Source organism: Danio aesculapii, chromosome 21, assembly GCF_903798145.1.
Source record: "Danio aesculapii chromosome 21, fDanAes4.1, whole genome shotgun sequence".
In the NCBI taxonomy this organism is placed as follows: Eukaryota; Metazoa; Chordata; class Actinopteri; order Cypriniformes; family Danionidae; genus Danio; species Danio aesculapii.
Genome location: NC_079455.1, coordinates 44,155,657 through 44,181,328, shown reverse-complemented (window position 1 = coordinate 44,181,328; position 25,672 = coordinate 44,155,657). Strand labels below are relative to the sequence as shown.

Below are 25,672 nucleotides of genomic sequence, written 5' to 3'. Positions count from 1 at the left end.
ATCTGAACTCTTCATATATTCACACATTTGTGATGCATTCATCTGGACGTTCTGAATATGAGTAAAGAATGTGAAAATATGAGTAAATATAATATCAATCACAGATTTTCGAAATGACTTCTAACACAAGGCGAAACTTTAGTTGCATAACAATGGGTAATGGAAATGCTCTCACATCGCTAAAGATATTTACAGGCACTTAGAAAATATCACTACAGTTTTCCCCAAATTTGTAAATAAAACATGTCTGCTGTTACCAGGGGCTTTGCTAGATCTCCTGGGGCACGCCCCCTTTCCTAAAAAAATAAATAAATAAATAAAATAAAAAAAATAAAAAATAAATAAAAAATTTATTTATATATATATATATATATATATATATATACACACACAAAAAACATTATAAATAAATAAAAGTGTTTTTGTTATTATACAATTGTAATTCTAAATAAATACAAGAAATTAATACTAAATGTAACTGGAAAACAACGTGAAGACACAACTGGACTGATATGCTGAGATCATTTAAGAAATCTTTTACATCAATATTAATTTGATTTGAGTGAAATTCTATGGGCAATTCTATTGAATACAAATAAGATGTTTTATAGAGTTATCTGTTGTCTTAGACTTGACACATGGCAGAGAATTGGGTTGAGAATTGGGTTTATTAAGTCTTACCACCCCGACTCCTCATCCCTCCTTTTTACTTCATACAAAAAAAAATCAGTTGGCATGCTTAGTAAGATCACCGTCACATTATTTAAACTTTCACCTGTTTCACAACGCATGAACGGCGCAAGAGCAGCAAGTACATTTTTCACCGTGCATGTAAACAACCGGGACTCACACCGGGAGAAGAGCAGCACGTCAGGGTCTAGCAGGAACAGTGTGTGAGGCACGCAGATGGTTTTCTGCACACATGCAGAGATGCGTCAGTTTGCTTTTTGATTACACTACATTGCTTTAACCAGCGTTGGTTCAGTTGCACATAAAGAATAACGTCTTTATTCTGGGATAACCACTCCTAATAAATACACTATTCATTTGAAGTAAATCATATCTCAAAGCATTTACTGGGGCACTGGGGTGTTTTTACTAGGGCACGTGCCCCAGTAAATTGGATCTAGCGACGCCCCTGGTTGTTACACACAACCGTTCACCACTGGCAATATTAATTCTCTTACATAACTTTTCATGTTACTGGTAAGATTGACACAGGACAAACGCTACAGCAAACACCAAACCATGGGTAAACTTTCTCCCTAAACTTCTGTGTAAAAGTGTATATATGTGTGTCAGTGAGAGGATCAGAGAACGACAGTTTCCCTTCTTCACAGTTGATCTGAACTCTGACTCTCTGCAGTTTCTTCTTCATTGAGAGAGGAGGTGATTGTTTAGGTGTGGTGAACGCGTAATATTCACCAGAGGTATAGCCAAGAACCCAGAGGCCTTTCCTAGTCAAAATGTCATCCTTCCTTTCAGCAGATTCTGTCATCACCCCAAAAGACCAGTTTGTGTTGTCTCCAACCTCAACATCCCAGCGGTGAGTTCCCGATTCAAAGCCCTCCGAGCCCAGAACACACTCCCGACAATCAAACCTCTCCAGATTATCGGGAAGCAGATGTCTCTCGTCGCTAAACTGCACACTGGTCAGATTATCAGACACCAGGAGTTTACAGTGAGCGGTGTTGGGGTCCAGGGTCACTGGAGCTGAACAGAGAAAACACAGGAGTGAGACAGAAAGTGTGTCCCAAATTGCACACATTTACAGGTGAAGTCAGAATTATTTGACTTCCTGAATTATTAGCACTCCTGTATATCCCCCCCCCCAAATTATACACACGCATATATGATATATGTTACGACTGAAGATTATTTATTTATTTATTATTGCGTATTGCAGGTCTTTTTCTATGTCCCGCCTTCTTGCAGTTTTTTCTGTTATCCCATAGGCTCCCATTTTGCCGTGATTCATCTTCTGATTGGCTGCTGGTCTCGGAGGCCTGTATAAAGAGGAGCTTCCGGCAGGGTTCGGCGAGCTCATTTGTGCTGCGATTTCTGCGATTTATTTGAGCTCCAGGATTTCCTGTACCCCTCCGGCCGACGACCAACATTCAAACTTGTTACCAATGTTCATATGTTTAACTTATTTTTGAGAGTTTGAGCTTGTAGGGGTGGCCTGCCTATTTGATTACTTTTGACTATGTTTATGTTTAGGGAAAAAAGTAAGCCTCCAGTATTTTTCTTATTTTACTCTGGAATAGCCTTCCTGATAATGTCCGAGGCTCAGACACACTCTCACAGTTCAAGATTAAAAACCTATCTGTTTAGTAAAGCATACACTCAGGGCATCACTTAGCTGTATGATACATGAATGTGCTCCACGCAGGTTTCTGCACCTTGTTTATATACACTGAACAGCAGCTACGCTAATTATTTTCTTTATTCTCCATTTCCACCTGGGGATACTCTTCCCGAGGCCCTCAGACTATGCCGCGCCACTGATTCGATCCAAGACCAGCGACGAGATGATCCCAAGGTTTCCATAATCCTGGACCAGGCCGTATCCTGAACAGCTGCTGTGGTGGTCATGGAGGAGTGGAGAGCATGAGACTGATTGACTTCTAGGCTGGACTACTGTAATGCACTGTTTGCTGGCTGCCCAGCATCCTCTATTAACAAACTTCAATTAGTACAAAATGCAGCTGCCAGAGTTCTTACCAGGTCTAGAAAATTTGATCACATCACCCCAATTTTATCCTCCTTACACTGGCTGCCTGTTAAGTTTCGTATTGAATTAAAAATATTGCTTCTTACATATAAAGCTTTAAATAATCTAGCTCCTGTTTATCTAACCAATCTTCTGTCTCGCTACAATCCAACTCGCTCTTTAAGGTCTCAAAACTTAGGGCTTCTGGTAGTACCTAGAATAGCAAAGTCGAGTAAAGGAGGTCGAGCCTTCTCATTTATGGCTCCTAAACTCTGGAATAGCCTTCCTGATAACGTCCGAGGCTCAGACACACTCTCCCAATTCAAAACTAGATTAAAGACCTATCTGTTCAGTAAAGCATACACTCAGTGAACCACTTAGGGGGCTTCCACACAGGTTTCTGCATCTTGTTTATATACACTATGAACAGCAGCTACGCTAATTATTCTCTTTATTCTCCATTTCCACCTGGGGATACTCTTCCAGAGGCCCTCAGACTATGCAGAGTCACTGATTCGATCCAAGACCAACGACTAGATGATCTCAAGGTTTCCATATCCTGGACCGGGCCGTATCCTGAGCAGCTACTGTGATGGTCATGGAAGAGTGGAGAACAAGAGACTGTTTCCTATGACGCTCCAGAGACAGACGAGTCTTCGCTGAGGCCAGCTTCCAGCCTCCGCCACTGAGACTGCAGCTCTGCACAAGACGTTTGGCCAGCGGAGAAATTAAAATGGTCGTGCCCAACTGAGCCTGGTTTCTCTCAAGGTTTTTTTCTTCACTTCCGCCATTTAGTGAAGTTTTTTTCCCTCTTCGCTGTCGCCACTGGCTTGCATGGTTCAGGATCTGTAGAGCTGCGCATCGTTGGATTTGCTCTTCAGTGTTTGGACTCTCAGTAGTGATTATTAAACCAAACTGAACTGAGCTCAGCTGAACTGAACTTAAACACTACAAACTGAACTACACTGTTCCTATTTACTGTGACCTTTTATGTGAAGCTGCTTTGACACAATCTACATTGTATAAGTGCTATACAAATAAAGGTGAATTGAACTGAGTTATTAAAGGATTGTGTTTAAAAACGTGTTGAAAACAATCTTCTCTCTGTTAAACAACATTTTCTCAGAAAAATAATTTAATCTCAGAATAATTTTGACTTCAACTCTACATTAATAGTAAATGGGAGAGAAAATCATTCTGATATACTTACCGTATTCAACACACTCCTGCATCCTCTGCAGCACTGTGAACTTCAGGTTGCTCAGGTGTTTAGGAACATTAATCAGCGTATCTGAATTCTTCTCCGAATCTGACAGGAGACCCTGAGCACTGTAGAAACATTCAAGAAGTTTCATTAAGCTCATGCAATATTTTTAAACTCGAAAACAACAATGTTAAATCTACAGTTGGGTTTGAATGTTGGTCAGATTGAGTGTGTGTGTGCCGGGTGGGGGAGGGGGCATTTTAGATCAGCATTATGATTGGTCAGATCACCAGTCAATCAAAGTACAGTTAAAATAAATAAATAAATAAATAAATAAATAGATAGATAGATAAATAGATAAATAAATAAATAAAAAATGGTCAAAAACTGGCAGCAGGGCTTCCAGAGATATTCCATTCCATTCAATTCATCTTTATTTCTCTAGCGCTTTTACAATGTAGATTGTGTTAAAGCAGCTTCACACAGAAGTTTTAGTTTAGTTTAGTTTAGATTTAAACTGTCAGTCCAGTTTTCAGAGCTGAAGTTCAGTTTAGCTCAGTTCAGTGTGGTTTAAAATGAAGAACAAATTATGCGGAGCTCCACAAGTCCCCAAACCAAGCAAGTGGCGACAGCGGCAAGAAAAAAAATTTACCAATTGACCAAAGTGAAGAAAAAAAAAACTTGAGATATTCCATTAAATTACGGAAAATGACAAAAAAAACTGGAAAAATACAGAACAGACTTTACGGTCAAAATTAATTAAACTACAGTTTATTGCTGTTGATAATTTGCATTAAAACTGTGGAAAAATTAATAAATACTGCGAAATTACACCGAAAAACATTCAGCTTTCAGGTTAATCACCATAAATAGAAAACTGAAATTGTTTTGATTTTTAAAATTGATCTCTGCATTTACAGTAATTTACTTGTAAAGTACACAGTTACAGAATTAATCCTTATCTAACTACAGCTGAAGTCAGAATTATTAGCCCCCCTTTGAATTTGTTTTTCATTTTTCAATATTTCCCAAATGATGTTTAACAGAGCAATTTTCACAGTATGTCTGATAATATTTTTTCTTCTGGAGAAAGTCTTATTTGTTTTATTTTGACTAGAGTAAAGCAGTTTTTAATTTTCAATAGGTCAATATTATTAGCCCCTTTAAGCTGTATATTTTTCGATAGTCTACAGAGCAAATCATCGTTATACAATAACTTGCCTAATTACCCTAACCTGCCTAGTTAACCTAATTAACCTAGTTAAGCCTTTAAATGTCACTTTAAGCTGTATAGAAGTGTCTTGAAGAATATCTAGTCTAATATTATTTACTGTCATCATGACAAAGAGAAAATAAATCAGTTATTAGAGATGAGTTAATAAAACTATTATGTGCAGAAATGTGTTGAAGAAACCTTTACTACAATAAACAGAAATTTGGGAAAAAATAAACAGGGGGGTTCATAATTCAAGGGGGCTAATAATTCTGACTTCAACTGTACAACCAATCCCTGTTAAATAAAAGGTATTTACAAGTTATTCTATGTGATCGGTATCTGGTGAGTTACTTCAAAAAACTACCTTCCCTATTACCTGCCTATTAATAAAGGTGCAGTATGTACGTTTGACACCCACTGGTTCAACTATTATTGCACCCCTGGATCAAAACACAAGCAAGAGCAGGTTGCCAGATTGACGACATTAACAAATGCTGATTTCAGTCGTGCTCTAAATAAAAGCAACAGCACACGATAGAAGGATTATTTTCCATATAAAAGCAGTTTTTGTCCTAACCAACACCTGAAATTTATATATTAGAAACGGCTTGTATTTATCACAGGTGAACAACAGGATAAATGATCAGCTCAGGTACAGCTCATGTGCTTTATTCAGTGTTAAATGCTCATAATGTGAGTCTGAAAGCCATTTTACATGACATTTATTGCCAAACTACTGAAAGCAGCAGCAGATAGTTCAGCTCAGATCTGGACAATAAAATAAACCGTCTGAAATTGAACTTCAGAACTGAGACTCAGTGTATACCAACACATATCAGTGATTCAGCATCTACATTCAATCATGTTAAAGAGGTTTAATTTGTATTAATCAGATTATAAACCTTACCATTGTGCTGGAGTGCAGTGAGTGCACTATTCTGTGCTTTGGCTGTATTTATATTTCTGTCGAGTAATACACAAGAGTGAAGAGACTGACTATTCTGTGCTTCTGAATGGCTGTATTTACATTTCTGTCGTGTTTCGTCTAGTGCAAACAGCTGAATTGCTTATCACTGTGCATCTCGTCATGTAGCGTGTTGTTAGGACACAGGCTTACAATGTAATCTGCTAACCTAATGTTTACGCTTATTATATTTATATTATTTGCTAATTAATAACCTCCTCATGTGGAACTCTGAATCTGTCTCATATCAGAGTCTGCTACTGTCCACCAGAGGTCGCATTTCAGTCGCAGACACATGCTTTGAGAGCCTTCCTGACTAAGTAAAATATGCAGTTTTCCACCATTTGGCAACCCAGGGTGCTGAAATATAATTGGCTAAACTGGCATTGGACGGGTTAAATGACCAAAACAAAGACAGCTGTTCCGCCACGTAACGCACATGTTCAAAGCAGAATATCTGACTTCAGCATTGTTTTACAGATAAACAAGAATGTTCACTGAGCATGTTTCTGAATATCTGCAAATATTTCATGCTGTTTTTAATGCTTTAGAAGACTCGCATACAACACCTTTAAGATATGAGCTTTAGCACTTATAAAGTTTGATCTGATCATACATCCCTAATCTCAATACCTAAATTCTACTACCTTACTAACTATTAATAAGCAGCTAATTAGTAGATTATTGAGCTAAAAGTCACAGTTAATTATTCATCAATAGCGTGAATTTTACGAAAATAATTGCACACTAAAATAAAGTGCGACTGCAAAACCACTGAATTCAAAGAAACAGGAAACACAATACACACCTTAGCAGTGTGGTCTTTATGTTCTGAAAAGAAAAGAAGAAGAAAAAGCAATTAACCTCTGAAAATTATACTAATTAAAAAATAGAGGATAAAGAATCCTGAAAAGTCATTAGCACCTGCAGGAAAGGCTCATCGTCAGCTTTCATCTGCTCCTCTATGTTGCTGAGGGTCTGTGTGAGAGATAACATCTCTTTGCTGGTCTCCTCCATCTTCTGCTTTATCTTCAGACTCTTCTGCTCCTCCTCCTCTCTCAGCGCTGTTAAACAGGCCTCTTCTTCATCACGTAGAATCTTGTGAAGTTTCTTAAACTCCAGTGTAATCTGGCTCATTGTCTGCTGCACCTGAGTCTGAAACACAAGACTTTTAATGAGCAGTGTTCTGGGGGACGCATTACAAGTAACCTGAGTTATTGTGTACTGTGCCCATTACAATGAACATCACACGTCAAGCCCATGTTTTTTATAGTTCCTGAGCATTTCATCTAATTTAAAGCCTGCAGCCAGAGTGGGTGATCGTCATCATATCAAATGGCGGTACGGCTCGGCATGCTGTAATTCGAAAGAAAATCCACTCCACTGAAAAGCAGCATGGCAACAATTCACTCCAGACACGAGCCACATTTACAATGTTTTCATTCAGATTTATTGATGTTTGCCAATATTTCATAGACTGTGTGTACAAAAAGAGGAATTCCACTGGCTAGTTCAATTTTAAAATCTCTAGTAACATGGCAAGCTTTAGGGCTCTATTTTAATGATCTAGGTGCAGAGTCTAAAGCTCATGGCGCAAAAGCGTTAAGTCCATGTCCGAACCCACTTTTGCTATTTTAAGGACGGTTAAATCCGTGTGTTTTGAGCATAATGTGCATTAAACCAATCACAGTCTCATCTCTCATTCCCTTTAAGAGTCAGTTGTGTCTCACCATGGCGCATCTGCTATTTACAGTTGAAATCAGAATTATTTCTCTGAATTATGAGCCCCCCTGTTTATTTTTTCCCTCGATTTCTGTTTAACAGAGAGCAGATTTCTTCAACACATTTGTAATCATAATAGTTTTAATAACTCATCTCTAATAACTGATTTATTTTCTCTTTGTCATGATGACAGTAAATAATATTAGACTAGATATTCTTCAAGACACTTCTATACAGCTTAAAGTGACATTTAAAGGCTTAACTAGGTTAATTAGGTTAACTAGGCAGGTTAGGGGAATTAGGCAAGTTATTGTATAATGATGGTTTGTTCTGTAGACTATTGAAAATAAATATAGCTTAAAGGGGTTAATAATATTGAGCTTAAAATGGTTTTTAAAAAATGAAAAACTGCTTTTATTCTAGCCGAAATAAAACAAATAAGACTTTCTCCAGAAGAAAAAATATTATCAGACATACTGTGAAAATTTCCTTGCTCTGTTAAACATCATTTGGGAAATGGTTAAAAAAAATAAATAAATAAAAGGGGGTTTAATAATTCTGATTACAACAGTATGGCGGATTTTGTGAGTGTAAAAACTGAACGCTTCACTAATGAGAAAACAGTTCAACAGAGCATCTGCAGCGCGAGGATAAAGAACGAGCCTCCTCCATTCAGCCTCTTTACTTTCTCTTTACTCTTTACTCCTTTACTTTGGTGGAGTGAGGAAACGGTGGAAACTCACTCCACTGAACACATCCATTAGCCCACATATTTAATTTCCTTTGTTAAGCTCAAAGATTTGTGTCTAAACTATTTCTAAATTCAGTTCTAATCTCCAGCAAAGGAATAAATGAACAATAATAATGAAGTGTGGTCAAAACACTGAGTTATAACTAGGGCCAGGCAGAATCTGCGCACATTTATGCTATTTCTGCAGAGAATTTTGTAAAAATCTGCAGATTTCGTATCATAACTAAAACCTTAATATATGAAATAAAAAATAATATCTTTTGAACTTGTATTTAATGTTTACAGAGGAAATCCAATTAGATCCACTTGGTAAACAAAGCAAGTCTCGCATATAATATCTCTACTAAAAGACAGGAAACATGACTGTACACACTGCATTCTTCATAAATCAGATGAACATTTTCATATTAGTCAATATTATCACTGTAATTAATTTAAAAACTGAATAAATATAAATGTACACACATTTACACAAGTAAATAAATAGACTCAATGATGGGCTAAAAATCTGCGGATTTCTGTGTGTGCAGATTCCGTGTGGGCCTAGTTATATCCAAACACACGTCCTGTTCTGATGCCCCATATGGTGATGCAGACGTTTCCAAATCCCCACAGGTGGACAAATCTACACTTGTGTTTATTAAAACAAATATAAATCTGCAGATAATCAATAATACTGCTGATAATAATCACATTATACAGATGCAGATTATCATGAATAAACTGAAAAAGCCTGCCGAGGTGAAGAAGGCATGGAGGTAGTGGCTTTTATATTAAATAATAATTGTTGTATCATTTTAATCCTTTAATTGTTTCATCTGTAAAGATATTTGTGTGTTGTTGTACATCCTGTGTGTATTAATCAATGTGTAGGCGTTTGGACCTGCATAGGCGCATAACTAACACGCTCTGCTGGACTTTAGAGCAGCTTTTAGTTGGTTAATGGTGTGGCCTATTTCAGTTCCTCATTATAGCAACACACCAACAATGCGCCTTAACACACCTCCTTTATAGACCAGCACACACATGAGTCCACAGAGTGATGCAAATAGATTTGCAATTTAAACAACGTGGCGCAAAACGGGAAAATTAGGATTGGGCTGCTCTGAAAATAGCAACAAATCGAATCAAACACTGCGCTGGGGGGTGTATGATGGAGGCCTTAATGTCTGTCCATCAGGATGTCCAATGGGTTCAAGATCTGTTACGAAAATCAATCTCTAGTAATGCTGATTGAACTTTATAGAAAAAAGCCATATCGATCTACTAATTCACTGCTGAATCAATGTCAGAATATACAATATATATGAGTTATATATTGCATAAACATATGAAATATGCAGAATACACAGATCTTGCAGTTCTTGATCATATCTCAGTTGTGGACATATTTACAAGAGTCCACTCTAACATTCATTCATTTTCCTTCGGCTTACTCTCAACTCCAGAGGTCGCCACAGCGGAATGAACCGCCAACTATTCCAGCATATGTTTTACGCAGCGGATGCCCTTTCAGTCACAACCCAGTGCTGGGAAACACCCATACACTCTCACATTCACACACACACACACACTATGTTCAGTTTAGTTCATCAATTCCCCTATAGCGCATGTGTTTTTGGACACGGGGAGAACATGCAAACTCCACACAGAAGTAGCCCAGCAAAGACTCGAACCAGCGACCTTTTTGCATCTGGATTTCTTCATGTACTGCATATACTGTATACATCATTAATGGAAATGATGAAAAGAAAGGAACAAAACTACAAACCTTAACATGTCCAGCTGATTGCTCCAAATTCTTTTTCAAATCCTCAAATCGCACCAGCTTCTCGTGTAAGTGTATCAGGAAAACCTTGAGCTTCTCCTGCAAAACATTGACGTAATGTGTCACACTTATTCTAGCATATAGGGGAGATGGGGGAAAAGGGATTCGTGTGGGGCTTAAATTCAAACCAGCACTATATGGTTCAATGTCATTTAATTTAATTTAATTATGCAAAAATCACTTATATAAGGGCTTTAAACACAGTTGTGTGTCAGCAGTGTGTGAAGCTTCTAATGCTAAACATGAATTAATTGTGTTTGTCTAATCAGACCTGATAAAAACAGTCTGCAGAAACACTTTGATTGACATTTTCCCTTCGTACGTGTCATCAGAGGGGGAAAACTCCGCCCACTAGTGCCCATCTCTCCCTCATTAGCATAAACAGCAGCCCTGAGTGAGAAGCAGCCGGTTGTCCATTAGCCATTAGAGTGTTTGAGCTGCTGAAGATATTGTCAGCATGGACTAAGAGGATTATAGATGTGGAGTTTTAGATAAAGCACAAATGAACAGCCACAGGATTCTCCATAGACTGACAGAGGCAGGGGTGGATCTAACCAATAAGTGAGGTATGCTGTCGCTTAGGGCTCCAGGAAGTCTGGGGACCCACAATAAATACCTAAAAGTTAATATAAATTGTATATAACGTCATTCTCTATCATATTTTGTGGGATAAGTGTCTAAAAAAACAGAAATTTACCTTAATTAGTATCACTGTGCAAATGTGTCCCCCTATCCCCAATCATGGATCAGTCCAGCAGTTAAATCAGATGAAAAACCAAACAGTCCGGTATAATCCAGTATAAAAACCAAACAGTATTCATTATTAGTAGTGAATTCATTTAAAGCAAACAAATCTTTACAAATTTAGAGATTAGGTTAAGATAAGAATGTAGAAAGCAAAACTGAGTGATATTAGAAACAGACAGCTAAATAAATAACTAAATACAAATACGAAGTGTGCATATTACTGTAGGACTTCCGGGCCCTGTGGCTCGAATTGCTTAAGGACCCCAAATCCCTAAATCCAGCCCGGGACAGAAGCATTCTCACACACTGACACTATACAGACCTGACCAGCACTGAGAACACAGCTAGTCCTGTTTTCAAACTGACACTATGCTGACACACAGGCTTTTGTAGCTCCGCCCTCTTTTAAAAAGAGCATAATATAATAATATAATAATAATAATATAATATGTTAATAATAATAATATTAATAATAAAAATAATATAATATAATAATATAATAATAATAATATAATATTAATAATAATAATAATAATAATATAATAATAATAATATAATATAATATAATATAATATAATAAAATATAATATAATATAATATAATATAATATAATATAATATAATAATATTAATAATAATAATAATAATAATACTACAATAATAATTAATTCTGCAGAATTTTTCTAATCTCTTTAGTTAAAAAAAGTAAATTGTAAAATTCCTGGATATCAACAGCCAAAATATATTCATATTAATTTAATATGGTCCACTTCTGGAGCTTCACACCTTTTTATTGCTCATTTTTATTTCAGAAATAAGGTCCTAAATTTAGAATGAAAGTTACCTGTAAAATGTTTTCTCTGTTTAAAAACAATACAGTAGTGCAAGAAGACTTCTCCTACATCAGATTATAGTCCCACAGAAGCAACAGCCGACAGAGGATTCCGTCTGGTCTTAAAGCCTTTTTCGATGGATTATTTTCATTATTTATGATGGCATAGCAGTCAAAATAAGACTAATGAGCTCATGTATAGGACAAATTCTGGTCCTTTGTCAGTGAGTGGTGGGTCTTCCGAACCCCCCTGGCTAAAGGCCTGAAAAGTTAGCACATGTTTTATGCTTATAGTAAACATGTTTTAATAGAATTGTGGCTGTAAAAGCGCACCTACATGTGTTTCAGGCGCAGGGCAGACTTTCTCCAGGTCATTATTTTATTTATATTAATTTATGAATGATTATACCTGTCCAGTTTCATCTGGAATGCATCATAGATCACCTTCTGAAGTGGTTTGAGCGATCGGATATCTGATCAGAATAAAACGAATGAAGTGACCAAACAGCCTCATAAACACAGACGTGACGGGAATATAAATATATTATATTAATTATATAATAAATATATTATATAATATGTTAATATTAATTACATAAAATAATTAAAAGGACAAACGCTGGACCTTTTGGCCGTGGATAGTAGCAAGTAACATGCTAATAGGTTATGTGACCGCTAGATGGCGTTCTTGGATAATAAGAAGGAGTTTGTCAGAGTCATTGACTGGTCAGAGCAGCGTGTCCTAGCCGGGCTCACTTTCTGTTCTGATGTCCCGCATCTGTCTTTAATTATATTCATCTGTCTCCATATTCTACTGCATCCCAGAATATTACACAGCACCAACAATGTAAAAATATACATATACAATATATTTAAAGTTTTTGTCCACAGCCGACCGCAACTCGCCATGACGGAGATTCCCGAGCCTGTGTCCTCCAATAAGATGTGCTCTCTTCAGCGCTCACCATGACAACGAGACTCACAGCAGTGACGTCGCATTGTAAACATTTGCATCCGCACTCCTATAAAGCTCGGTCGGTTCTCTCTCAGTGTTGTCAGTTCGCTCGGTGTTGCTGTTTGTACTTGACCAAGGTGAGTTCAATACCTGACGGTACGAGTGGAGCCACGCCAATCTCACGAAGTCCGCTTCGTGAAGCTTCACTCGGGCCCGTCTGTGCTGTAGTTCCTTGCGGTTTGCGTACATAAACGCAATATCGCGAAGAATATTACGTGTTTGTTGCTCGAAATGTGCCGCCGAGCAACATTCCAGTGAACACTGGCACGGACTGGCGCCCGGTCAGCTCGTGCACTCCCTGGGGCGAGGCGGCTTGTGAGCCCTAGGCAGGGATCAATACAAGCCGTGAGGACCCTCAGGGAAACACGGGAGGCCGGTAGTGGGACCCCGCTGCGAGGGTTATGGTGGGTGGGAGCAGCGAGGCCCACTCATCGTCTATTTTAAACTATAGTTTCAAACTTTAGTTTACTATAGTTTAAAATAGAAACCATGGTAACTGTAATGTTTTAACCATGTCTGGCTGTTGTAATGTTTTGCTTTGTTTTTCAGCAGAGTTGTTGAGCAAAGAAGGACGATTGAAGACAACCGCGGGTTATATTCACGAGCGCGCGCATTATAATGTTTCCGTGCTGTTTTCTGAAAGTTTATCTTGTTTAAATAAGTTTGCAGGTCAAACAAAATAAACTATACTCTTTCTAAACACCTGTCTCGTGTTTTATTGGTCTTCTACAGCAATACACTGTCATATAAGTCTATTGAATGCATTTGTATGCAACATGGTTTGACAATAAAGTAGTCTAAAAAATAAATAGTTGTTGAAAATGCACCTTCATTAGTCAACATTTGGTGTAGACATAATGCTAATGTTATGGTTGTTACATAACTATTTATTATTATTCTGTATGTTTAAAACCAGCAGAATATAATATATATTTAACATGTCATGAACTTTGTCATGAAAATTTGCTTAATAAAAAATGTCTTAAGACAAGAATGGGTATTGTTTTAGGTTATAGGTTGACTACAGCAGGTATAGGCTACCTATATCATAATATTGGTAGAGTTATTTTAATGACCCAATTCAAGTAAAATGTCTCTTACTAAAGTACTTTTAGCATGCAAAAGTCAAATTTAATTTATGAAAGTCAATATTAATTTATGAATGATTATACCTGTCCAACTTAATCTGGAATGCATCCCAGATCACCTTCTGAAGTGGTTTGAGCGATCGGATTTATATCCGATTAGAATAAAACAAATGAAGTGACCAAACAGCCTCATAAACACAGACGTGACAGGATTATACAGGACGCCCCAGCTAATGCGGCCAGTTAGCCTAGAACCTCATGGATAGGGGCATATTTTACTTAGGAAGTAAGTAACTTTTGCCTTACCCTTTTTGGCAGTCTTTTTAAACATGTTCAATATTTTGCGATAATGATGCGCTGTCTGCCATTTCTGCCCCTCTTGCTCTTTTCGACCCATGGCGTTACTCGGTATGGATGTCGCATCAAGGATTCAAACGTTAACACTCAGTGGGTTATGTCACGTGACTCACATCACATTGTGGCTTTGAGGCTCCATGGGATTCGAATCACTGGCCAGAGTTATTTAAAATGACACTTTATTACAATATACATTAAATATAAATATAAGATATAATATTAAATTAAATAAAATAATTAAAAGGACAAATTCTGGACCTTTTGGCCGTGGGGGGTTGTTCGCTCGAACAACCCGAACCCCCCCTGGCTACGGGCATGTACTGCGTGTATATACACTATATTTCTCTTTATTACAAACAAAAAATGCAAAACAAGTCGAATAAATAAATAAAAAAAAAAAGTTTACATTTTTTTTTTTCTCTTTAAAAATATTTTCAGAAGAACTGAATTTCAGCTTTACATATAAGCCATCATATATTTCTTTAATATGTCCCATATTATCACTGGAATACCCACTAGACTCAAAAAGGACTTCAGTTATATGAACACTTCACCAGCCTGGACTACACTTCCCACCATGCTTTGCATTTTACAGCTGAACCGGTTTACTAATCTGGACTCTTATGGCCCGTTTCCACTGAGTGGTACGGTACGGTTCGGTTTGGTTTGGTACGCTTTTATAGCCGTTTCCACTGTCAAAAAGCGTACCGAACCGAACCGTACCCTACCACTTTTTCGGCACCCTTTCGAAAGGGTACCAAACACGAGAAAGGGTACCAAAAGGCAGAGCTAGACGCGCAGCTGAACGCTATTGGTTTACAGAGATACGTCATTCGCTTACGCAACAAGCCAGAATGAAAACAAAAAACCCGCCATGTTTGAAATACACAGCCGACGAGCCGAGACATTACAGCGGAATGATTTATACATATAATAACAAGCCATGGTCAAACAAACCTTGTCGTCGTCTTGATAAACAGCCACAAAGCCAAGAAGAAGAGCAGATTTACCCTGTGCCCAGTAGTTTTTTACGAGGCAGTCTGAGGCGTGAGCGGTTTCGCTTTCTTGCTAGCGCTCGTGTGCGTCTAACATTATATCTGAAATAACAAACTTCTTGAGCTGATGATAATAACCTGCGCTTGATTATTGACGTGCTTTTAAAACCCGATCCTGTCAGACACTGACAAACGCGAGAGTGAAGCGTGAAGAAACAAAGGAGAAGCCGGAAAAAAGGAGCACATTATTTTTTCAGCAAACATGAACAAAATGCCATGTATTATCTTCACATTTTGGACTAATATGAACTCAGATTGACGGAATTACTCTCTAACATAGGCAACATGTGCTGCTGAGGATTACAGACACAGATGAGAGGTTTTCACTGGGCTATATTTTGTATTGTTTTGAACCTAAATATGGGCGAAATGTCTGCTGTGTGTATTTCCTCTGTAGTTGGTAACATTTCGGAAACTGTAAGGGGCTGTATGTGTTTATATATGTTCATTTATTTAGTTATTTAAAGAGCCCATATTATACATGAAATAGGGTCATATTTAGGTTGTAAGGGTCTCCAACAACAGTCTAATATGCATGCAAGGTCATAAAACACTTTGATGGTCTTATAACCTGCATTTATTTTTACCTAATTATTCCAGCGACTCCCGTATGAATCGTTCAGCGATTCATTTGTTCCCAAACCCCTCCTCAGCGCGAAGCTAATCTGCGCTGATTGGACCGATGACAGCCTGCTGCGATTGGTCGACAGTGACAGGCTTCAGCACGAGACAGAGTGAAATGCCCAGCTGGTAATCAACTATATAAAAGTAGTCACATTGCACACGCGCTTCATAGTGTAAGGCTTTTTTCACACACACACACACACAACCCTCCTCAGAAGAACTGGGGAGATCGACGCGAGTCTCTCTCTCTCCCTCTCCCTCTCTCTCCCTCTCCCTCTCTCTCTCTCACACACACACACACAACCCTCCTCAGAAGAACTGGGGAGATCGACGCGAGTCTCTCTCTCTGTCTCTCTCTCTCTCTCCCTCTCCCTCTCTCTCTCTCACACACACACACACAACCCTCCTCAGAAGAACTGGGGAGATCGACGCGAGTCTCTCTCTCTGTCTCTCTCTCCCTCTCCCTCTCTCTCTCTCACACACACACACAACGCTCCTCAGAAAAACTAGGGAAAGCGACGTGAGTCTCTCTCTCTCTCTCACACACACACACAACGCTCCTCAGAAGAACTAGGGAAAGCGACGCGAGTCTCTCTCTCTCTCTCTCTCACACACACACACACACACACACAACGCTCCTCAGAAGAACTAGGGAAAGTGACACAAGTCTCCTGTCTCCTAGTTTACGATCGATCGCCATAGCAACGACAAACGGCAGTGGAACGCGAGCTCACAAAAGCCTTTAACGTTAAATCCGTAAACAAAGCGGCACGCGTCGCGTTTTTAACGTGGCTTACATGTGATAAGAGAATATAAAGAGTAACCGCGTGTACTGTACCAGGTTAACAACTCATCTTTGGGTAGAGACTGTCAATATTATCCATCTGAGCACAGCGTGACTTCATTCGACCGGCGGCGTCTGTGTGTGTGTGTCTAGTGTTTTTTCTGTTAGTGGGCGGGGCCGCAGGTTTCAAATCTCCCTGGTTTGCGCGTGTAACTACTGGCGAGGCTTGTGTTTCGTGGCTGCGTCATCGCGAAACACCTAATGACTCGTTATCAAGGCGACTCGTTTGAAGCACTATGAGTCGACTCTTTTATAGGTGAATCAATAGTTTTAAACACTGTACACTTACAGATTTAAGCCTTAGCTGGATATTTCACTTCACTTAGAGCTGTGTTACACACTACATGGAAGGGCATTTTCAAAAACCCATAATAGGGGCTCTTTAATATAATTACAGACGTTACAGTAGGCTGTTTCACACTGTCATTGATCTGCAGTTATAATCAACTCATGTTCATAGAAAAGTTAGTAATAAACATTTCTACACAAGTATTTATGTGTATGAAGCATCTGTTTTGTGAGAAGTGCTTCTCATATGATATGTGAGCGACCCGTACAGCTTTATTGTAGATATTTCCTCGAGCGAGAATGACGTCGACTGAATCGTTCTGTCATACACCACGCCCACCAAAAGGGTACCCTTGTTAGTGGAAACGCAAGCCTGATAAAGGTGACCCGAACCAAACCGTACCGTACCGGTCAGTGGAAACGAGCCATAACACACACGCACTCCAAGCCATCATCACAGATTACACACACTATTTAAGCACCACATTCACTCATCATGGTTGCAGTATAATGTATATTTGTGAAGGACTTTGCCAGTGTCTTTTGTTTTATGATTGTTTCGCCTGCCCTGACCTTTGCCTGACTATTGGATTACTCTAGTGGATTACCCCTTGTGATAATGTTATGACCCTTGTCTACTGAGCATTCTCTATAAATAAAATATGCTCATGATGATAGCACATCTAGTATTTTACTAGATATTTTCTAGTATTCAGCTTAAAGTGACATTTAAAGGCTTAACTAGATTATTTAGGTTAAAGTTAGGTTAATTAGACAAGTCATTGTATAAGAGTGGTTTATTCTGGAGACAATCCAAAACTAATATTGCTTAAGGGGCTAATAACGACCTTAAAATGGGTTTAAAACAATTAAAAACTGCTTTTATTCTAGCCGAATTAAAACAATTTGGTTCCACTTTATATTAAGTGTCCTTAACTACTATGTACTTGCATCAAAAAATAAATACTGTAAGGATGGCTATATCTCTCCATAATATTAAACCCTGAAAACGATAATGAAGCTCCACACGAGACAAGACCACGAGAATGGTCAAGCACTAAAACAATAAACTTTCTAATCTGAGAAGAAGATCAGCTAGAAAACCAGTTGTTCAGGTTGTCTCGATCATGCATCCTGAGCCCCCCTCTTTGCCCTGGACTTTACCTTCTCCACCAGAGCAGCTCACTCACATTCCACACAGAATGTTTAAGTTTTTAATATGGTGTATCTTGTGGATTATATTCATGTTTGGTGTTATTTTAAAATGTCTCTGTGTGATTGGTAAAGTGGTCCTAATTTCACTGTAGTATTTTACAATCTCCCTTATATCAGTTAATTTGGGTTTTGACTTTGATAAGATCTTAGCCAGATGCTCCACTTCAAGGAAAATGGTCTTTACATCAACTCATGACCAGCCAAGAGTCTTGGTGAAGCTTTTATTGTCTTGAATTTATGATGATTTGAGTATTTAGGCAAAGGGTGCAGAAGTGTCTGGGGGATTCTGTAGGCAGAATACCCCATTGCAGTTTGTGAGTCTCTGAGCTCTGCGTCAGGACTTATATGCTGCAATGTATTTCTACACGGTCAGGTATTAATCTCTAACTCTTAAATGTATCTTTGAGGAATTGGTGTTGTACAATCTGAATTGGGTTATTTTGTTTAATTATGTGAATTGGAATGGAAAATCTTTGCCTGACAAATAAATGTAAACTTCTTGTTTAACTCTAATATCTCCTGAAATCATTTAAATCTAGTAGATTGTTTAGGCTGATGTTTCCGCAGCCTACGACCAGGATTAGTCATACACCCAGGCTCAGTGGATGGAGCATGGGCACAGCATTAGAGACCTGATGATTTCTGACAATCACTGACTTAGTATGATATAATCTAGGGACTAAATCAAACTTTTCTTTAAGTATGAGCAAGCCTATTGTTACTTAAAGGAAGTAGCTTTCAGTTATATTCTCTGACTAAGCTAAATCAAACTTTCTTTAAGTATGAGCAAGCCTATTATTGCTTAAAGAAAATTAGCTTATCTGCTAAGAATCCTAACTGGCGAGGATGTGTCCGTGAGCAGATGAAACTGGCCAGCATACTGACTCTAAGCGACTTCGGGTAAATGATGAACCATTAATTGAGAATAAGGATTTATTAGGTTAACCAACCTAAATTAGACCTAATCACAACCTATAAACTAATCCGCTTGAATTAGATGAATCTAAATCTAAAATTATTATAAATTGGAGTCAGATTAAAATTCGGAGTTGGAAACAAATTAAAATAAATTTTCATGAATAAAAATATTTCTTTTCACATGTGCTAAAAGGCTTACATGCATTTAACCTTCACCCATGCTGTTAGTTCCCTCATAGGAAAAATAGATGGGTCCTTACAATACAATGTATTTACTGTGTTCATAATGTATTTGAGAACACTTGTGGTGCTCTTGAGTTGGGATAGGGGTCGGGTTATGGACATGGTTTGTTGGTATGGGTAGGTTTAAGGGTGGGTTAAGGTGTAAGGGATGGTCAACAGTGTATTTACAAATGTAATTACAGAATTTAATTACATACAGGTATTTAATCAAGCAAAAGTACACAATAAATACATGTATTTACATAATAAGTACATTGTAATAAATTATTAATTTCTATGTAAGTACATACTAGTTAAGGACACTTAATATAAAGTGGGACCAACAATTTTTTCCGCAGAAGAAAAAATATTAAAGGAAATACTGTGAAAAATTCCTGAATCTGTCAAACATCACTGGGGAAATATTTGAAGAATTGCACAGGAGGGTGAATAAGTTGATATAGTAGCAAACATTTGAAGTAAGTTTTTCCAAATGAGTGTCGTTCAGTAGTTTTCAGACAATTTTGATGAAATGATTTGATCCAAATATTCAATGTCAGTTCAAATGTTGACCTCTGTATACAGTATATGTGGTCCTTATTCCATCACTAAAATATAACGATGGCTTAACATATCTGTGCCTAACTGCTGATATTAATGAATGAATAACCTTACCCTGTTGTCGCTTAGAGCCTCCTCTATGGGGCAGAATCTGTGGTTGGTGTGTTTTCTGGAATCTCGACAGACCAAACAAATAGGCTGTTGATCATCCAGACAGAAGAGCTTGAGTTTCTCATGGTGGACGCTGCACAGCATTGCCATTCCGTCTTCTCTTTTCTGTCTTCTCTCCGCTTGGTAGGCCTCGCACAGGTTTCTCAACGCCAAATTTAAGGGAGCATCCTTTGAAGCTCTCCTTCTGCAAACCGGACATACCTTCGATCCATGTTTTTCCCAAAACCTCTGAAGGCAATATTTACAGACGCTGTGACTGCAGGACAGAATGACGGGATCTATGAAAATGTCACGGCACACTGGACAAATCAAATCATCTTCCGCTAAAGACGCCATTTTGCGGGTAGAATATCAGATGTTCGTCTTCAGAGATTTAGATTATAATGATCTGAACGTGATTTTCTGATGCAGAAATAAATAGAAAGTCTAGAAATCTGCCGATGATCAGCGTCGTCAACTGAGCTACAGGTTGAATATGAACTATAGCTCAAATTAACAGGTGTGTCTGCTCAAAGTCCTTTATTATATTGCCTTTTTTTCCTGCTACACATGCAATAACCTTAAACCTGTTTCATATTCATTTCACAAAGACTCACACGGTGCATTAAAGCCAGATTTATCATTTCAATTTATTTTAAAGTACAATTCTTACTGTTAGCTAACTAATTCACTGTGCAAGTGGCAACAACAGCTAGTACGTTGTTGGGAATAAAACTAAAGAGCACTGATAGTACTGTATATACAAAGAAACCGTGCTAAATAAATCATGATAGTCAATGATGGGAGACATCCTTTATCATACAGGTCAGCGATATTGACGTGTAAGAAATACTTCAAAATGATCATTTACACCTCAAGCGATTACATTTTTTAGCTCGTCCTCTCTCGGTAGCAGTTGATGGCCAGTATACTGGATATTTATCTAGAGTAGGGGTACTTTAGGTTTTGAAATGTATTGTTTATATATGCCAAATGTGAAATTGTCAATGAAATCTCCCTAACTTTGCCTGAATAAACTCTTAATTTGCTACTCCAGTGTTTCACTATGGATTTCAACTCCACAGCGATCATATTATAGATAATTATACTGCAAAGAAGATTGGGGAATCTGTAAAAGAATAAACAAACGTACTAATCATAATTCAGCTGAAATTAAAATGTGGGGGGTTATTTTTACTTTGTTCCCTATAAAAATGTTTTCATTACAATAATAAAACCTTTAAAAATGAAAAGGTAAACTAATGGACGTCTTTGTTGTTATGCTAAATTGAATCATTCTGACTGACCTCCATCACTGTAGAAATAAATGAGTACTTTAGATTCACTGTTTTGAGGTAAATTGTGCAAAGAAAATCTTGAGGGTAAATAAAACTATTTTTTTAGAAATATTTTGGTTTTATTTTCACAGCAATAATAAACGCTGTGACCCCAGTTCTCCTCCATATCTGGAGAAAGAAATCACTCAAAACAACACGTAACAAACTTATGTCAGAGGAAAATATTAAATTAAATTTCTAAAAGAAGAAAAATCTAAAGAAAAACATATTTTGCAGTTTGCATGTTTTGTTTTTGCAGTATCTTTGCAACATTTAAATGTATTAACTTTCTATTTCTAAGGATGCTCAGTGACTAAAATGCTATTTTAATAAATATATCTGTTTAATAAATCTTTTTTGGTCAAATGCAACAAAATATATCACCTATATTCACAGAGAAATAGATAATATTCATTTTCAAAATAAGGTGTATTCAGTTATGCTGAGCACTGTGCTGAATATATATATATATATAAATACATATATACACATGCATATATACACTCAATGGCCACTATATTAGGTACACCTGTCCAACTGCCTGTTAACGCAAAATTCTAATCAGCCAATCACATGGCAGCAACTCAATGCATTTAGGCATGTAGACGAAAAGGTAGTAACATTAGCCTTCAGCAAATTCATTTCTAATTTTTAACCTTAAGCTCAAGAAGGGACTTGTATGAACATGTGTAATAGTGTGCAGTGCTATATTATCTGGGTTTGTGTTATTATTCTACAGAAACCTTGTAATAAACTGCAGCACATTTACTGTTATTTAACAAACTTATTTCTCTTGATATTAGTCCTTATACTTTACAAATGACTAAACTGCTAACAAAATCACTTTGTTAAACTGTAGAGTTGAATTTTCAACATCAAAATTATACAGATCAACATCCCACAATGCAATTCACAACCAGAAATACACAAATGTTGAATAAGGACAAACACTAGAAAAAAAGTCAAAACAATAAAACATCCACATCATGGCAGCTTTTAAAAGATGGGCTTTTATTCATGGCTGCCAAACAAACAGAACCATGAAAAAAATAACAATAATAGTTTTTAAAACTGTATTACATACAATCGCTTTCAGAAAAGAAGATCAGCATCGAGAGATTGAACAGAGACTTCAAAATGAAGGGCTTGAAATTAGTGAAGTTATCAAGAAAACAGCTGGGGGGAAAACATCGAGAGAAAAGTGCAAAGACAAACAAGTCCATAATGCCATGCAGCGCTCCAGACCCTGCTAGTGTTTATAGAGGAGATAAACATCACATCAGGCCAGAAACACCAACAAAAATCCAGACTCCGCTTAGTTTTTCACTGATTTCTCTGCATTTAAACTCCACAGACATCAGATTGTAGAGAATTATTAGTATTATACTGCATGAGTTAGTCATTTAATGAAGGAATATTGTGAAATCTGTAGAGAAACGTGCAAATCATAATTCGGCGGACATTTAAAATGGGCATTTTGGCGCATATATTCACTCCAAATGTTCATCATCACAATGAGAAACAGATTTAGATTACTGAAATACAGAAAAACAAATAAAAATGGTGTGAAATGAAGTTAAAACGGAGTAAAAAAAAGGGTTTTGTTATAATAAATGTGCAGTAAATCAATAGTAAGAATATTTGTGTGTGTGTATAGGTGTGTAAAGAAAATCTTCATGCTAAAATATAGCTCTCGATTTACCAGTCAAATCTACGTTCCTACTCTTGCCTATGATCATGAGCTTTGGGTCATGACAAGATCTCGAATACAAGCGGCCGAAATGAGTTTCCTTCCCAGGGTGGCACCCTTATAGATAGGGTGAGGAGCTCTGTCTTCTGGGTAGAGCCGCTGCTCCTCCACATTGAGAGAAGTCAGCTGAGGTGGCTCGGGCATCTGTTTCAGATGCCTCCTGGATGCCTACCTAGGGAGGTGTTCCAGGCATGGTCACATTGCCCAATTCTAGTTTGTTGCCTGTATCTGATTTTTGTGCCTGTCCATTTACACGTTCTTTTAAATTCAAGTGTTTAACACTTGCCATAAATTTACGACGTCGCACATGCGGGTTTTAGCATCTGCGTCACGATGGAATTTTAGCTCTGTGAAATATGTGAAGTTCACCCAACTTTAAAATGACTTTGAAGCGGAGGAGGAGGAGGAGGGAAAGGGCCGTAACAGAAGGCAGGTAACTTCTACCGTCGACCACTGACCACTTTCCTCCTCCATGTTTCCTCTGTTGTTGTTGTTTCCCACATCGGCGTCTCCACACACGCTCTACGTCATTAAACTGTGGAGAAGCACCACATTGTCGAAAGTTTAATGACGTACAAAGCGGAATGCCTCAATAACTCTGATCTGCCTGTTTACATGATAGTCGGATCGTCACATATGAAGGAGGCCTGAAACTGATCTTTGAATATCCGAATGCATGCGTTTATTCATGTTTACATGGTCGTAAAACAGATCCAAACTGTCTCACATATGAGCAAAAAAATTAATAAATAACAAAAAAAATAGCGGAATTGGGTCACATTTAACTGGGAGTGTAAATGGGGACCATGTCTCTCGACTAGCCTGGGAATGCCTCGGGAACCCCCCGGAGGAGCTGGAGGAAGTGTCTGGGGAGAGGGAAGTCTGGGGTTCTCTCCTGAGACTGCTGGAGCCCGCAACCCGGCCCCAGACAAGTGGACGAAAATGAATGAAAGAATAAATGAATATATATAATTTTTTTTAACCCTGAATGACTTTTATTACTTGGAAAGTGACTTTAATGACTTTTATTAATTATTATAAGCTTGAGAAATTGAGGCCATCATTTTCACAGCACCACTGATGCCAAATCGAATTCATAAGCTGTATTTTTATTTTATAAATGCAATAATTTGGAGTTTCTTCTCAAATTTGGGCTGAATTATGAACTGCACGTCTCTCATGCTGTTTTTAGATGTACATCTTTACATTATTAACTTCAAGATAGGTTATTCAGAATAATGAAGTGAATATTTTCATTGTTAATATAAAGACACACTTACAGCAGTGTGTTGTGTGTGTGTGTGTGTGTGTGTGTGTGTGTGTGTGTGTGTGTGGTTCGATTTGGAATTTCCCCAACCAATCGCAGAACCCGGGGGACCTGAGTGAGTGCTCCGACTTGGCGCCCCCCAGTCCGTTTTTTATTTATTTTATAAATGCAATCAGTTTGGGTGTTTCTTCTTAAATTTGGGCTGAATTATGAACTGGACGTTATACGATATGCTGTATATTTACAGGTAAATCTTTACAATTTTAATTTTAAGAGTGGTTATTCAGAATAATCGAGAGAATATTTTCACAGTGTCATTAGAAAGACACACTTACCGCAGTGTGTGTGTGTGTGTGTGTGTGTGTGTGTGTGTTTGAAAAAATATTCAGATTAATGAAATATAGGAATATTGTGGTAAAAATGGCATGAAAAAAGAAAGAAAGAAGCCTATTTGTTATAATAATTATACAGTAAATCTACAATGAGAATAATCATGCATTAGGATTTTGAAGTGTGCAAAGAAAATCAGGTTAAATAATAAAAGTAATAATTAAAATCTTTCAAATGACTATTATTAATTATTATAAGCGTTTAAAATTTAGTCCGTTTTCACAGCATAATTGATGCCAAATCTCCTTCATATAATTAGCATTTTTTATTTATTTTATTAATGCGAATAATTTTTTCTTCCTAAATTTGGGCTGAATTATGAACTGCACGTTTCTCACTCAGAGATATGCTGTATATTTAGACGTAAATCTTTACATTTTTAACTTCAAGAAAGGTTATTTAGAATAATCGAGTTCATATTTTCACAGTGTTATTATAAAGACACACTTACCGCAGTATGTGCGTGTGTGTCTGTGTGAAAACACACCACACACACACTGGTCTAAATCAATTCAAAACATTGAAGCTTTAATAACGGAGCCTGTGCTGTTTTACAGGACAATAATAGTGTCAGTCACACCAGCAAAATCAAAGACACAACAGTGTTTTGGAATA

The 25,672-nt window shown here is 37.5% G+C and overlaps 1 protein-coding gene across 1 annotated transcript; it reads right to left on the bottom strand.

Annotated features, from left to right (window-relative positions):
- Nucleotides 1–875: 875 nt before the first annotated feature.
- Nucleotides 876–20,796, bottom strand: LOC130214468 (E3 ubiquitin-protein ligase TRIM39-like). The gene is made up of 6 exons (XM_056446186.1): nucleotides 20,278–20,796; nucleotides 10,342–10,437; nucleotides 7,022–7,252; nucleotides 6,906–6,928; nucleotides 3,924–4,042; nucleotides 876–1,713 (listed from the first exon to the last, which is right to left on the bottom strand). The coding sequence occupies exons 1-6, from the start codon at nucleotides 20,668–20,670 to the stop codon at nucleotides 1,196–1,198; spliced, it is 1,380 nt and encodes a 459-aa protein (XP_056302161.1). The 5' UTR covers nucleotides 20,671–20,796; the 3' UTR covers nucleotides 876–1,195.
- Nucleotides 20,797–25,672: the final 4,876 nt, after the last annotated feature.